General features: G+C 52.6%; 1 protein-coding gene across 1 annotated transcript in view; it reads right to left on the bottom strand.

The window, feature by feature from the left end:
• The window catches only part of LOC116647154 (contactin-associated protein-like 4), a 149,137-nt gene that overhangs the window by 49,420 nt on the left and 82,959 nt on the right, over positions 1-16,758 (bottom strand). Inside the window, exons 5-11 of the mRNA XM_032428352.1 lie at positions 13,917-14,120; positions 13,130-13,311; positions 11,660-11,803; positions 10,587-10,851; positions 6,663-6,812; positions 4,946-5,117; positions 54-160 (exon numbers count right to left, since the gene is read on the bottom strand). Of these exons, the coding sequence (XP_032284243.1) occupies positions 54-160; positions 4,946-5,117; positions 6,663-6,812; positions 10,587-10,851; positions 11,660-11,803; positions 13,130-13,311; positions 13,917-14,120 (1,224 nt within the window). The remainder of the gene's footprint in view (positions 1-53; positions 161-4,945; positions 5,118-6,662; positions 6,813-10,586; positions 10,852-11,659; positions 11,804-13,129; positions 13,312-13,916; positions 14,121-16,758) is intronic.

Raw genomic sequence — 16,758 nt, 5'->3', positions numbered from 1 at the left:
GGCGGGGCGGAGCGCTCACGGTGGTGGCAGGAGGGGCGGGGCGGAGCACTTACGGTGGTGGCAGGTGGCGCCCGTGTAGCCCGTGCGGGTGCAGTTGCAGTAGAAGGCGGTCCAGGTCTGGGAGCACCTGCCGCCGTGCTCACAGTGGTTGGGCAAGCACCTGAAAGAAGAGCAGGGAGGGTCTCTGTGTGACTCCTGCTCTTTGGGGGATACTGTCCCGCTAGCCGATGTGCGGGGACATCGAGGAGGGGACAGCGGCCGCCCACGGCCCGTGATGACCGAGCAAGTACCAGCCCCGGGCTGATGAACCCTGACTCAGGGGGCTGACACGTGTGCTTCCCCGTCTGCTGGAGAAACACGTTTCCTGCCACGGGAGCACAGCGTGGACGCTCTGTGTGGCGGGGAGCAGAAGTCGCTTGCAGAAGCCAATGGTGACACTGCGTCATGCTGGATTGTTGCCACACGTAGAGTTTTGAGAGAAAGAATGGAAAAAATGCAGAGACTAAGAAGGGGCCAGTCGCCCACAGGGCATGTATCCCAGGCTCACCTATTGCTCTGATTCTTTGTCTGCTTGGTATTTGGAATAAAAGGCAGTTGCGATTAAAGGCGTACATGCATTATATTTCCCCAAGAAAAACAAGTAAATCAGAAAATACTCAAGAAAACTCAGCACCATTTATGCACGATAGATATTTTGTAATCTGCCTAATTAAAATTAGAATGGGACACTTGAAATTTCACTCGCAGGACTTCTGTGAATTTTAATTGATATTAGTAGAACTGATTTTCTTGAATAGAAACAGCAAATGTCCATTATCAAATATTCAGTCTAGAGAGTTCATAAAGGGAAGCAGAACTCGCTTAAAACCACAGCACACAAAATAACCACCAGGGTTATGCATGTGCTTGTATTTATAGGTAAGCATAGGAACTGTAATCACACACGATACAAACTTTACCCAGCAAACTTCTTAAAATGACTCATTAATCCGTCATGAGAATTCCATGTCAGCTAATTTATATTTGTATCGGCACTTTTGATAGCTTGAGGAAACCCATGAACACAGTTGCTATAGTTTATTCAGAATGTTATATGTGTGCCTTTGGTGGATGCCTGTAGGATGAAGGGGTTTCACCAACAACTGCAAGACCAGCAAAACGAGTGATGAACCAGACACGCAGATTACAGATGGGGTGGCGCTTGCTGTTTCCAGACCCTAAAGAAAATGCTTCCAGTTTAGCAGGAAACTCGAGACTGAATTTCCCACTCCATGATAAATACACTCTTTTCTAACTGACCTGCATTTCACAATCAGTTGGCTGAATCCATTTTTCCTATTTTCAGATTGGAAGTTTTAGAGAAAATTTTGGGATTTTTACTGTCATGAAATAAAGGGAGAGACTCGGCTTGTTTATTCCATCAGGACGATCCCAGTGTTGAAAGAATTCACTAAGAGCCTGAGAGGTGAATGCCAACGGCAACCTCAGACAGATGAAAATGGCCCAAGATTACGATTATTATTTAAATTCCGTTAGAAGAGAATCGACTGTTTAAGCAGAAATAAAACAAGATGCAGGGAAGGGCTTACAGTGAGAGTTGATAAAATGTTTGGCAGCAAAATCACGACAGCTGGAGGGAGAAAGGAAAAGACTTTTTTTTTTTTTAGGTTCTCATACTGCACAGGGAGTGATTAATTCACCCCCAACTGATGTATAGATTCAACAAAGTCCTAATCAAATTCCTAGCAGGATTCTTAAAAGAAATTCACAAGCCAGTTCCAAAATTCCTATGAAAATTCAAAGATGTCATACAACAGAAACAATTTTGAAAAACAAAACAAATTTAGGAGGGCAAAAACATCTGATTCCAGTTGTTATTATAATGTGACTATAACCATGAACATGTGGAATTGGCAGAAAGATAGATAAATAGATCAAAGAAACTAAATAAGTAGCTCAGACAGAAGCCCACGTACGTCACAGCTGGGTTTCCACAAAGGCACAAAGACAACGAAAGGGAGGAGGGTAACATTTTCATCCAGTGGTGCTGGATATCTATATGCAAAACAAACAAAAACCCTGCCTACCTTGTACCATATATTAAGAAATACTCAAAATTTATCAGATATAAATTAAATCTAAAAGTCTAGAATAAACATAGCAGAAAATCCTTGTGACCTCAGATTAGTCAGACTTCTTTTTAATTTTTTTCAAATTTCTTTTATGTAAGTAATCTCTACACCCAATGTGGGGCTAGAACTCACGACCCCGAGATCAAGAGTCCAACTGAGCCAGCCAGGAGCCCCTCAGAAACTTTTTAAGTAAGATATCAAAGGCACGACCCATAAAAAAGAAAAGAAAGGGTACGTTTGACTTTGTCTAAATCAAGAGCTGTGTTCTTCAAAAGACGTCGTCAGAGAATAAGGAAACAGAGCTGAGGAGGAGCATTTATACAGCACAAATCTGATAAAGGACTCTCAAAACTCAACAAGAAAATAAATTCCAAAGAGCATGCAAAGGACTTGAGGAGACGTTTCTGCAGGTAAGGACTCCACAAGGCCAGGCATTAGGCACAGACCATGGGGAGGCGTCCCCGTGCCCCTTGTCAAGGCTGCGGCGTGGAGGACTGACCACAGTGAGTATTGGCGGGGACTTGGGGGGACCGGGATTCCCTTGCACTGCTGGGGGGCTGGACGCTGCACCGTCACCTTGGGCAAGGGTGGCGGCACCCCCAGACCTAGACCCGTCCCCCACATTGTCTGGCCACTCCCCTCCGGCATTTGCTCAAGGACAGTGGAGGTGGACCCTGGAAAGACTTGTACCTGAACATTCACAGCAGCTTTATGGTCACAGCCCCAAACTGGACAGAACCCAAATGTCCATCAAGCTGGAAGTGAAGAAACAAACTGTTCTCCTGCCTCAGCGGCCAACAAGAAAGCACGATTCACACACACTATGTGGACGGATGGCTTCGCACACATTTGTTTCTACCTTTTCCCAATCTGAGTACGTAAAGGTGATACAAGAGACGCTTTCAGAGCAGAAGAGGTGTCAAAGCAGAACCCGTCCGGAGATACTATGTACACGTCACACACCCTCCGGCCACTTTTCATCTGCTCTGGAGCCTCAGACCGAGGTTTTATTTTATGCTCTAACCTCACAACCTGATCTTTGGTAAGCGCGATAAAGAATCTTTATATGACAGATGACGTGTTTTCCATGTTTGTGTTAAAAATCTGCCTTTACTATAGGAGTTTTATGCACAAACTGGTCCCCATAGATTGCCTGTTAAAGGCTGCATGTTAGAGCAATTTCCCAAGAGCTGAGGTAGCAGCTGACGGGGACGCCGGAACCATGTCCAGCCACCCCCAAGGTCACCTTCCTGCTGACAGCCGTGCCCCAGCATCCCCCCGCCAAGTGCGGGTCTGGGGGTGTGCGAGCCCCACCAGCCAGGTGCGCTGGGCGACTTTGCCCTGCACGTGATGCGGCTGTTTCCCCTGAAGGTCTGGGAACCCAGAAATGGAGATGCGGGCGGGTGTGTTGGCTACAGTCTCCCTTCACCAGAGAAGGGTCGCTCCGCCCACCGTTAATGCGATGAGCGTGTGGGGAAACAACGTCTGAGAGGGTGAGTCACTCCGCTGGTGAGGACTGTGTCCTGCTGTTATTTTATTTATTTATTTATTTTATTAAAAAAAATTTTTTAAAGATTTTATTTATTTATCTGACAGAGAGAGAGACAGCGAGAGAGGGAACACAAGCAGGGGGAGTGGGAGAGGGAGAAGCAGGCCTCCTGCCGAGCAGGGAGCCCGATGCGGGGCTCGACCCCAGGACCCTGGGATCATGACCTGAACAGAAGGCAGATAGATGCTTAACGACTGAGCCACCCAGGCGCCCCTGCTGTTATTTTTTTAAAAAAGATGTATTAATTTATTTTAGAGAGGGGGGTGAGGGGCGGAGGGAGAGAGAGGGTCTCAAGCAGACTCCCCGCTGAGTAGGGAGCCCGATGCAGGGCTCGATCCCACGACCCTGAGATCCTGACCTGAGCCGAAACCAAGAGTTGGACGCTCAACTGGCTGAGGCACCCAGGAGCCCCTTTGTCCTGCTGTTATTAAGGAGGATTGCAAGTGATAGTGAATTTTGTGAAGCTCACACTGAATTATTATTATACAAGGACTGGGATGTGACTAAGCTAAGAAGAGATAGAACAGGTGCATGTGAATTCGGACTGAATTGCTCATACATGTGAAGAAGGGGTTCCTCAAGCTGTAGTGTTTATCCAAAAATATATTAGCATTTTGTGGGAGGAAGGAGCCAGCCAGCCTCTCTACCCAAATCACCCCCTTGTGAGAGCCTGGCTTTCCTGCCTCAGCGACATTGACCTTCTTCCTTCCTTCCCACTTCCTGCATTTTACTTACTTCTTATCCCCAGAGACCCCTCTGAGGTCACCCCTGGTCCTCAGGGAGCTGCTCGTCCCTTCCTGGGTCCTCACAACCTGTCCCCAGGGCAGGCCCGTCCTCACTACCCCTGCGGACCTGGGGCAGTTCGGTGTCCCACCCTCCGGACACCCCACCCTGACCACATGGGCTTCTGGTCTCCGGCATTTGGTCGTCACGATCCATGCTGTCCAGCAACATGCTACTGACCTATCTCTCTGCGCGGACATTGCAGCCACGTCAGCACGGCTCGTTCTGAGTCAGGGAGCTCGCCAACATGGGAGGACGGCAGTGAAGAGCACGCGCCTTCCACCCAATGCCGTCATTCCAAAGAAGGTGTTCTACACAGTTATAGACAGTTTTCTCACTTTCTCGGACTCCCCGTGGACAGCGGGGGAAGGGCAGTGCGAGGGGGGATCCAGGGACCCAGAGGGAGGGAACACGCCCAGCTGTGAGCGCCTGCAATCTGCCATCACAGGTCCGAGCACGGGGCTGGGAGCAGTGACCCTACCTGTCCAGAATGCCGCAAGAGTCGATGTCCAGGCCGCTGAAGTTCCCGAACACCCCCCGCTGTACTGAAATCAGATCCACCTCTTGGGCGTTAATGGAGATGAGCCTCAGACACCCCTGGAATCCAGCAGGCGAGGCCTCACATTCAGACCCGGAGCCGGGAGGGAGGCACCCTGATCGCTCAGAGGCGGGAACACGAGAGAGAGACGGGTCAGGACCGAGGCTGCGGCATCACCCTGTGAAAGGCGGCTCGTCCCTGTCAGAGGCTCCCAGCATGTGGACCCCCTTGTCCTTGCGCTTACTTGGGGGGCAGAGAACGCTAGGTCGGCAGGGGGTAGAGTGACACTGAAGGAGAATTTAGCTGAAAACAACTTAGAGTCTATAATTCAGGCTGAACTTGAAGCATGATCTTACTTAAAGCACGCTAGAAAGTTTTAGCTCTTCCTTATGTTATGCATCACAAACAAAACAATTTAAATGTAAGTGGATTTAAAATTAGAAATGAAATAACAGACTGTATTATTATAGGCACAAATTACTGAAATCACAGTGTCTGAAGATGATATTCAGCCAGAAGCTGACGGGGCACCTGCCATTCATCCGGAAGCAACGGGCAGCCCCAGGTGTGGGAGCTCGTGGCACCTGGCCTTGTTCCAGGCGGCCTGTCCTGAAGACTGGCCTCCGCAAAGTAAGGGACATGAATTTGTTTTTTATAGCAATCAGATTTGTACTGGGCAATTTGGTCAAACATACAATCAAAGATTTCTACAAGAACATCTTAGTATCATAAAACGTAAGGGTCTGCGTGATAGCAAGCACATCATCCAAACACCGGCCTGGAAGGTTCTGCTGCGAGCGAGGAAATGGGCCTCTGGTTCTCTCCAAAGGCAGGCCAGCCACAACCGTGAGCCCACTGGGGGCACGCCTGGGGCCTCTGCCTTGGAAGTGCCCCTGGAGACCTGTCTGTGCCCCCTGCCTGGGTCCTGCTGTGGGCGCTGCTCCACGGGCCCAGCTGCTCTGAGCTGGTGAGGCCTCCCCAGAGGGGGGTGTGGTGCACGGGCCTCCGGCCGGCCGACCCATGCTGCGTGTGGTCAGCGTGAAACTGAACCACACGGATTCCACTACGCAGAGGGGACTGGGCATCCAGCGTCGTCTAGCGGGCCTAATGGGGCAATTCGGAGCGCTGTGCCGGGGCCACCCCACAAAGAAGGTTTGGCCTGAGGGAGAAGTGGGCAGTGAACAGACTGGTAGAATTCTAACGTGGCGGACGGTGCCACTGTCCCCATAGTGGCGGCTGGGAGCTGCCTGGGGCCAGAAGGACCAGCCTCACTGACGCTTACCCTCGGGAGCCAGCCTTTCAGAGAAGCCTCACCACTGACTCCCATGACCCAAGCAGCTCCTGGCCCCAGAAGGATAGCGGGGAAAGGAAACTGGGGAGTCTCCCTGGAAGGGGGGGATCAAGCACTAAGGCTCTAACAAATACAACTGGGAAAGGGCATCCTAACGACAAGGGGACTCTCACGGGTTAACGTAAATTATGCCTCAATACAGCTGCTGAGACAAAAGTACAGTCCTTCATATCTGCTGAGCTTTTGGGGAATCGGCCACACATGATCAGTAGAAAAAAGTCATGTCAGCCACAGACCGGGGCAGGAGAGGCTGAGTTCGGGTGGGCGCCAGCCAGGGGCGTTCCATGGGGTCCCAACCCCAACACTCACCTCCAAAGTGATAGGCACCGCCCGTGTGGGTCTCCAGAGGCAGCTCTGCGTGAACCACTGAGGCCCCAGCCTGGTCCACCACCACACTCAGCTGGTTCCTCTGGGCTGTCAGGGAGACCGAATGCCACTGCCCGTCATTCAGTCCAGCACCTGGGGAATCAAGATCAGCTAGAGACCCCTGTGAACCACTGCCCATCATTCAGTCCAGCACCTGGGGAATCGAGATCAGCTAGGGACCCCTGTGAACCACTGCCCATCATTCAGTCCAGCACGTGGGGAATCGAGATCAGCTAGACACCCCTGTGAACCACAGACCTCATGATGCTTCCAACAGTGACATAAACCCGGGTCCCACAGGAACAGGGACCCGGGGTGGGGGGTGGAGGAGCCCTGTCCCTACAGGGCCCACTGCAGCCTTCCTGCCCCCTCCATGTGATTTACCTTTTGGGGGTCATATGAAAGTGTGGCTGTTCTCTAAATTATGGCACAGATACAAGGAAGTTTGATGTTGTTTTCCTGCCACTTCACACCCTCCAGGTAAGGATCAAAATCTCTGTGGGGACCCACCGGAACAGCCAAACCACCCATGGCCAAGCCATAGGAGGGGATGTCCGTAGTTCCAGCCTGCTCACCATGAGGTCTGTCTGAAAATACCTTCTGATATGGCCCCAGAAACACCCTGGGTTACAGACCTATCAGTCTCCAGGCTGCTCTTGTCACATGGAGTGCTGCGTGGGGGGCTGTGACCCTGACCACCCCACCCGGCAAGTTCAGGGAGCTCCCGTGAGAGGGGCCCCGGGTATAGGAGGGGCTGAGGGACTTGTTCTGGGGGGTGGTGGGTCTTCCCAGGTCACACGGGGCATTTCAAACATTGTGGGCCTGCTGCGTCTGCTGAGGCCCTGGGTGGCATGGATGGGGTCGTGGGCTTGATTTTCCCCATCAGCCAAGAGACCGCCTGTCCCTAGGCTTGGCTGAGTCGGCAGCTGGGCCCAGTGCAGGGGCATTGGCTTCTTGGGGTTACCAGATTTCCAGGTTCTTATTGGAAGTCAGGCATCTGGATTTTGCTGTTAAATTTCCTGGTTTTGTTTCTTTGTTTGTTTGATTTTTTTTTCCCACTGATTTTTTTTTTTTTTAATGGAAAAGGAAAGTCCTTTTGGGTTGGCCAGGGTTCAACCCAGAGAGGAAACACAGAGCCAGCTAGAAAAGTCACTTGTTAAACATTTTAGCACCCAGTCCTGTGGGCTGTCCCGCACATTTGACATTCAAAGGGGGACAGAGTGAGAAAATGTTTTGTGGCCTGCAGAATTCTTTTTGACCTCTAACTGGTTGAAGTCATATTTGTAAACAATTTAAAATGAAAATTTACAAAGTTGGAAAGCATGTTGAAAACAGTACCTATATTCAAACACATTTTCAAATTGTGACCCAATTCAGCACAATTTCACTTTGATTCTAGGTAAGGACCTTAAATGCACATTGGACCAACTTAAATTTCTGGTAACAGAGGGAAAAAGCCACCCTTACTTAACCGAAAAGTTTGATTTATTGTAACTCGTAAATAAATGCGTTCTTCTTACTAAAGACTACCCTACCGGATGCTCACAGCTGTGCCTGAAACGGTGCCTGGTTGTCCCGTGCTGCTCGTGGGGCCGCACGCAGGCCTGGGGTAAGTGCGAGAACGGGCCGGGGTCGGCAGCCGCATGAGGGGGGCAGGGCGACTTGGTCCCACCTCAGCTGTGTTCTGGGCTCACATCCACAGTCTGTTTCACGGTAGTTATGAATGTAACCGTATTCAACGCTTTGATTTGTGCTGGTTATCTATCAGGACGTAAGGTGTTGCCCTCGGTTTGGCAGTTTCCTGGCGGGGGGTCTGGGCGTGGCTGGGGCCTCTGGCTGTGGTTTGGTTTCCCAGCGGTCCGGCAGGTGCTGGCTCGGGCTGGGGTCTGCTCTGAAAGCTCAGCGGGGCAGGACCGGAGCCCCGCTCTCTAGGGTTGTCTCAGGGTCGTCCCTGAGGGCTGCTGGCTGAGGGTCTTCCTTCCTTGGAGGTGGGCTGGCCACCCCATGCGGTCTCTGGCACTGTGGCCTCTCTGGGGGCACTCACGGCCAGTAGCGTCTGCCCTCCGTGGGCGCGAGGGGACCTTTGGGGGCAGAAGCTGTGTCCTGGTCACAGAAGCGAAGCTCCTCGCTGTCCCACATCCTGATCCCTGGGAGCCAAGCCCCGGGCCCGGCTGGCCAATGGGAGGGGGCTACTCCTGCAGGGACATGGAGCCCAGGAGGCGGGGGCCAGCTTCGGGGCACCCCCAGGGGTTGATGGAAACATGATTGTATCACATGCAATCTTACTTCTAGCCCTTTGTCAAACACACCTATTGACTGGTCAAACGTTACCCACTTCGTGGGATGTGTCAAAGTAACCTTGCCTTGAAGCACGTTCTTTGGGACCCTTAAATTAGGCCGTGACTGAAGCTTCCTCAGAGCACATCGGATGCATCACAGTGCAGTACAGGACCCTGGTGCACTTCCATAAATCAACGTTTGTTCTGATGCCAATGAATCTCTGAGCAGCTCACGGCCGAGATACTGAATGTGATTGATTTCTTTCTTGTGAACCTACTCCTATAAACTTACCCTATTACTAGCATTCAATAAGCTGTAAAGCGCAGTCTTTCTCTAGATAATTGGGGGGAATGCCAGTTTTGGAGCTTCAACCCTCTCAGAGACACGGGTCAAAGTTGCGTGTTGAAGTGCGTGCCTCTTCTTCATACTTACCTTCCCGGTGTCTCTCTGCTGTTTGTCATGTTGCACTGCTCTTGGGGTACGTCCTAGGATGGACGGAGTGGGCTCAGTCTGCTTCCTGCCCCATAAGCATCAGTGATTAGGTGAAGGTTAACGGCTCCCGGTCGTCCCAGGAGTATGCTCGCGGGTACGGATGTAACCCTCCAGGGTGGCACCCATGGGGACCGCCTGCACCAGCCACATCAGGAACCCTTTCGTGGCCTCACTTCTGACCATGCAAATGGTTCAGTGGCGCTCAAGCTCCGCGGTGAGGGCCTGGCAGCCAGAGCTCTAAGTCCTGAGGAAACGTGGTTCATCACAGGCCAGTTGGATCTTCCTGAGAAGGTGTGCAGACCCCAGTGGTCCCAACAGCCCAGCTGTGGTTCTGTCCCCGTTCTGTCCCCGCCTCCGCCCGAGGCTCTCAGATCTGATGCCAGCCCACAAACCCAGAAGTGGCCGACTTCCCAGTGGGCGGCAGTGAGTGGACAGGCCCCACCTCTCTCCTGTCCTTAGTCCAAGAACGATCCGCCATCACTTACCATAAAGAACATTGCTTGAGAACGCTAGCACTTATCTCAAAAGCCTTGTGTCCAACCAGAATGGCTCCTTGCTTGGGGCAGGCGCGGGTCAGCCGAGAGGGAGGCTGTGTCCCCAGGACGTAGTGTTTCCTCCGACTGTGCCACCCTCCGGAGGCCCACCACATTTCCAGACGCACAGCTGGGTTTGGCGAGGTTGGAGGGCACAGCACGAGGCAGCTCCCTCACCACCATCGCCAAAGGCCAAGAACGGGCTCCCTGCTGCCATGTTTCCCCAGAGAGCAAACGTACCGGGAGATGCCACTGGGACTTGAGATGGTGTCTGGTCAGCTCGACAGGGAGGGACAGGGCGGGGTCCCCGGGAATGGGTGGGGGGCTCTCAGGCACCACCTCTTCCCCAGGTGGCTGGACTGGGCCGCCAGCGTCACCTGGGATGGCCACTTTGGGCCCCGACAGTGGTGCCACATGGGTATAAACAGCAGGGAGCCCATGTCCAAGGGAAATGGGGCACAAGTACCTGGATGTGGAGACCCCGAGTGTCGTACAGACTCCAGGAATCATGTTTAAATGAGTGTGAAGTGCCTGTGGGCTGCAGCTTGGGGACGCGTGTTACCTGCAGCGATGTCACTCCTCGCTTGTCCTGGAGGTGGGGACAGCCCCAGTCTGAGGGCTCCGTCTCTGAGCGTGAGCAGAAAGCCCGTGGAGCCACGAGGTGGCCAGCTGGACAGCAGGAGCCCTGCCCGGTTCCACGTCCGGAACTGGAAGCTGATGGAGACCCCGTCCTGTGCCGGGGTGCCCGGCAGCACCAAGTGGCTCCCAGCGCTCGGAAACGTGACCGGCACCGGCTGCGGCTGGGAGCAGGAGAAGGAGACGTTGCCCTGAGGACAGGAAGCGGATCTGAGGAGGCCCTGGAGGTGGGGGGCTGCTCCTCACCCTGATCCCCCACTGTGGCCCCCAGACCTGCGTCCTCCCAGCCGGGATCGCAGGGCGTGGCCTCCTGCCCCCAACTCCCCAGCCCTGAGACACAGACCACACCCGCTGATCACCCCAGTGCAGGCGGCCTCGGCCTTGCTTTGTGCACCTCTGGGCGAAGCCAGGACAAAGCCCAGAGCCGCGCAGCTGTTCCAACAAAATTCACCCTCTGGGAGTGTGCTCGGCCTGACAGAGCTCGCAGACGGGCCTTTTGATGAGCTTGTACATTTGTGCCCGTGACCCCGCTACCGGGGGACAGGTCCCCCAAGTCTGATGTGAAGACCCCACATGGAACCTCCTTATCATGTCCCAAGGGCCACGGAAAACATGGTAGCGTATCGATGCGTGCGTGCGTCCAAACTCGCACGGCAAACGCTGTATTTACAAGGGAGGCACAGGAGGGCGGGTTCCCTGTGGGGTGGCCCGCGCTCCCGCCAGCTCACGGAGGAAACCCGTTGCTCAGGGGACTGGTCCCTGCAAGCGGCTACCTCTGCACTCTGGAAAGCATAAGCATAAGCTGAGACCGTACCCTACATTTTAATGGAAGACATGTTTCTTTGTCTCATATTTAAGCAATTACTGTAAGTTAGTTACGGGCGCTTGGTCTGTGTTTCTCGCTCAGGTGTCACCCTAACCTGACGTCACTCAAGGGGCACATGAGGGCCTTCATTCCTCCGAGGCCCCCCACCCCTCTCTCCCCAGGCAGATTCTTACCCTGATGAGAATCTGTGGTCTGTGCTTCTTGGCCAAATCAATGATATCCTCTCCATTAAAATTAATATTTTCTAAACATCCGTCAAAGTGTTTTCTTTGAAATGTCACAGATTTTCCAGGTGCTAAAATCCCTCCAAAACTGATCTTAGAAAGAAAAATGACATCAATAATATTCTTTAGTCATTTCCCATTAACTTGCTTAAAACATTCATGACTCAGAGGTGTAGCAGGAAGAGGACCAGGTATGCAATTCTGCATAATTGCGTGTTGTTTTGTTCACTATTTTAAGTGAAATTCTAAGCAGAGACTCTGACATGGTTTACATGCTGCTGATGTCTGCCACACTAGAGATCCTTCACCTGTAATTAGGGAAATGTGTGATTTGGCATCTCACTTGGACCCTGGGGAGGAAAGGGGTTACTGATATTCATGATGGAGCAGCAGGTGCAGGCCTGGATGAGGGCCCAGAGCAGAGCGCCAGGTCCTCTGCCCACCACCAGCTCTGCACCTTCGAGTGCTGGGGAAGTCTTGCTCCTGGGATGGGCCTTCTCCAATGCTGGCAGGTGCAGCGGGCAGCTGGGGGAAACAGCTTGCCCTCCAGGGTCCCCGCAGGAACCCCTCCCTGACCCACTGCTACCTTCCCTTACAGCTCTTCCCGAGGGCACAGCCTGGCGTCCCGGGGAGCCGACCAAGACAGCCATCCCATCTGCAATGTGTTAGATGAACTGGCCTCCTTGGGGTGCTCATCAAGTCGGCTGTGGTGTGTGTCAGGTGAGGGGAGCATCACATCTGTGTCCAGATGTGCACTTTGTGAGGGAGAGCTGATCCGTGTAACCCCAAACCCGTGCAAAGGGAAGTCTGTGTAGAAAATGAAAATGATTTTCTAGCTAATACATCTCTGGATGGAATTTACATTCATCCGTGTATAAAATATGATGTTATTTTTGCCAATTCATAGAGTTTAGGCAATAAGATCATGAAAAATAAGACAAGAACTGCCCATCATCCGTTTCTGCCAGACGCATTTCTGTTTTAGTTTCAGTGTTTAGCTTCTTTTAATAGTTTGTGAACCTGACAATGTCTTACAAAAATGGCATAAAATGTTATATCTTTGCATAATTTAGGACATGTGTGCAAAGGGCTGCAAATATGTTAGGCATGTCTCAAAGCTGAAGGATGAGACAGGGCATTGGAACCAGCCGCTAGCTTGGGATCTCCCTGGGACGCCAGCCGGATTCCTCAGGTCAGCTCAGCGGGACTTGGCATTTGCTGTCGGCCACACTGAGCACAGCTGGCCGTACTCGGAGTCAGGCTGCAGACGGTGCCCAGGACACGGCTCCCTTTAGGACACAGTTAAGCCCAGACCACACATGCCAGGAAAGGGCGCTTCTCTGAAGGATTCCTCCTTCTGTGCAGGCTACGCTGCATTTAAACCCCACGCCCTGTCATGACTGACGGGAGACTCCGCACCTCAGGATCCAGGTCCAAGTGACTCAGCTGTGCCCGTGCCTGGAACTGCCTCGAGTGCCGGTCCACTGAGAGGGTCACATGCTGGAGGGCATGCTCAAAGAGCACCGAGTGCCAGTGCTGGTCGTCCAGCAGACTGCCCAGCGCCATGCCCCCGGGGCCGGACGTGGAGGGTGCGGTGGTGCCTGGCCGGGGAGACGGGCAGTTAGGTCTTGCCAGACCAAGCTTCCTCAACCCCGTGAAGCTGCTGCATCTGACCCTGGGACACCCTGTCCATCAGGGCTGTTCTCGGCCACTTCCCTTCATTACTGGGACCTCTGCAGGCTTGCTTCCCTTGGAAGCACCGTCTTTGCCGAGAACTCTGCTATGGGGACAGGGCAGTGGCTCTCCGTGGGGCACCTTTGTCCCCCAGGGGACACTGGTCAGGATGTGCGTGTGAGTTGTGCTACTGGCCTGTGGTGGGTCGAGGGCAGGGATGTTGGTAACATCCTCCAATGCACAGGGCAGCCCCCCACGAAGAGTCATCTGGTCCAAATGTCACTGGTGCAAATTGAGGTTGGGAAGCCCTGGATCCGGTGATGTAGGAGTGTTTGCCGGATATGAAGAACTCCAGTGACCGTCTCCCGGCACAGTTACTACACTTTAGTATGTTTTTAAGCAAAAGAGAGTCAGAATCTGTAAGTCTAGGCCCTTATCTATAATGCTTGCTAGAAAATTAGGTATAGAAATACTGGAGTACAAATTACATCTAAGAATTCAGATTATTGAGTTCCTTGGCTGATCACTTTACCTGAATTGAAGAACAGAAGGAGCCTCCCTTTCACTAATTCCAGGGTGATGCAATCTCCATTTCTGCCCCGTCTGTGGAATAGAAGCCCATAACTCTGCATGGTTTTAAATTTCAGAGAAATGGTGTCTTTCACTGGACTCCTGGTACTTTGAACAAATCTGTAAAGCAGGGAACTTTTTCCATCAAAGTCAATCACCTCTGATCCTGCAGGAAAGATGATAAAAGTTGTTCTAAGTATTAGCTTGCTTCTCATTAATGTTTTTAAATGTGTGGGGCCTTGAACACACACACAGGTGCATGCACACATACATAAATACATATGCACAGGAACACACAAAAGTACGTAGACACACACGTGCGCACACACACGTGTGCACACACAGGTGCATGCACACGCACATAAATACATATGCACAGGCACACACAAAAGTACATAGACACACACGTGTACACATGCACGCACACACGTGTGCACACACAGGTGCATGGACACACACAAGTACACATACACAGTACACATGCACAGGCACACACAAAGGCACGCAGGCACACGTGTGCACACACAAAGGCACACAGGCACACAGGTGCACACACAAAGGCACGCAGGCACACACGTGTGCACACACAAAGGCACGAAGGCACACACAGGTGCACACACAAAGACACGCAGGCACACACGTGTGCACACACAAAGGCACGCAGGCACACACAGGTGCACACACAAAGGCACGCAGGCACACACGTGTGCACACACAAAGGCACGCAGGCACACACAGGTGCACACACAAAGGCACGCAGGCACACACAAAGGCACACAGGCACACACGTGTGCACACACAAAGGCACACAGGCACACAGAGGTGCACACACAAAGGCAAGCAGGCACACACGTGTGCACACACAAAGGCACGCAGGCACACACGTGTGCACACACAAAGGCACGCAGGCACACACAGGCGCACACACAAATGCACGCAGGCACACACATGTGTGCACACACATAACTAATAAGTGTCCATCCTACTCATCAGATGACACAGCATTTCTCCCAGCAGGTGTTGAGACACCTGGGATTTTTTTCACCTGTAAAAGCATCCCGTTTGGATGGCTGCTGTCTGTTGGCACCATGGTCAGTGTCGACCACATGGAACCTCTCTGGACGCTGCTGTACTATCAGGGCCCGCAGAGGCTTCCGTGTTGCATCCACCCACGGGAACTAGAGCCTCCCAGGATAGTGGGGCTGCTCTCCTGACTCTTGATCCCTTTGCAGAACTGTCCCCCCTGTGGTGACTTGCCAGAGATGCCCCGGCTCACCTCGGGGGCACCGAGGTCAGCAAGGCAGACAGTAAGGGGGCTGGAGAGAATGAAGTGCTCCTTCTCCCCCAAGCCGGCTGCCTGCGGCTCTTCTCAGCGGCCCGCGGCTGCCGGGCCCACATGCCAGGAGGGCTGTCCCCGTGTGCCAGGGCTCCCACAGCGCGTGCCTGCCCCGCCTGGCACGCGTGCTCGTGTCCTCTGTAGAAAATGTGTTCGTGTTCCACGCACATGGAGGAACAGCGGCCGGGTCACCAGAGCGCTGGGTCTTGCTCAGGCTGCCCATTTACAGAGGCGGAGAGCAGTTATCCTGTAAAAACCCTCACAGCAGGGACTCCAGCCCCTCGGAATGGGTGCTGCACGGAGGGTGTGCTCACGGGACAAGGGAGAAGCCCGGAGGTGCCCGTCCAGAGCAGCAGTGGCCGCTGGGGGAACCAGAGCATGACGGCTTGACCTTGCCCCCACCCTCGGGCCCCAGCCCCCACGTGTTCAGACCCAGCCTGCCCCCTCTGCTCCGTGCAGAATGGCGGCTGGCATGCACATTGAACTGTTGGCCAATTTCCTCCAGGACAGCACAATAGAATTACTCCTTCACGGACCTTATTTCTGGCAAAATGAAGAATATAGCGACTCTTGAAGAACATGGGGTTTGGGGGCGCTGATGCCCACAGAGCCAAAAGTCTGTATATAACTTTTAACCACCCCCCCCAAACTTAACTACTGATAGCTGTCGACCGGAAGCCTAACCAGTAACATAAAGTCAATTAACATGCATCTCGTATGTTATATGTGTCATTTACTGAATCCCTATAATACCGTAAGCTCCAGAAAAGAAGATGTCATCAAGAAAATCATAAGGAAGAGATCATACCCCTAACAGAGCTCTACTGTATTTATTGAAAAGCATCTATGTGTAAGTAAACCCCAAAGCTCAAAGCCTATTGTATGGGGTCACTGCATGGGGATGTGCGTGTCATTTAAAGGGTGCATCATATGCAAAATAAGCCATTAAAATGACTCTTGCCCATCTTATGAGGATATCTTTTTAAAATTCATGTTTTGTTTTCTTACCTCTTATTAATATACCTAGAAATAATTTATTTACCAGGTACACAATGAATAAATACTTCATTCTGTTTAAAAGGTGGGTTATCTGCTCAATTATTTCTTCTGAATGAGGAGAAACATGGATGAAAGGCCAGAGTAAGGGGCCTGCAAGTGCACGGGCCCGACCGTTTCAGGGACTGCCTGCTCACACCCACATTCCAACAGTACTTTGTGCATTTTCCCTGTCCTTGCGTGAGGGCACAGACTTCTCTGCCAGCCTTGCTCAGGAGCCCACAGACTCCCACCCATGACCCAGGGCCCGTGACCCAGCACTTGCAGACCCCATCCAAAGACCCCCACCCGTGACCCAGCGCCCATGGACCCCCCCCTGCCCCCACTGTCTTGGATGCTGCTGGCTGGGGTGGCTACTTATAACAGACATGGCCAGTTCCAGTGCCCGCCCTCCGTGTCCTTTCTGGACGGC

Source organism: Phoca vitulina, unplaced genomic scaffold (assembly GCF_004348235.1).
Source record: "Phoca vitulina isolate PV1807 unplaced genomic scaffold, GSC_HSeal_1.0 scaffold1, whole genome shotgun sequence".
Taxonomy (NCBI): Eukaryota; Metazoa; Chordata; class Mammalia; order Carnivora; family Phocidae; genus Phoca; species Phoca vitulina.
The sequence above is the reverse complement of the archived record's forward strand: the minus strand, read 5'-3'. Positions and strand labels throughout refer to the sequence as shown.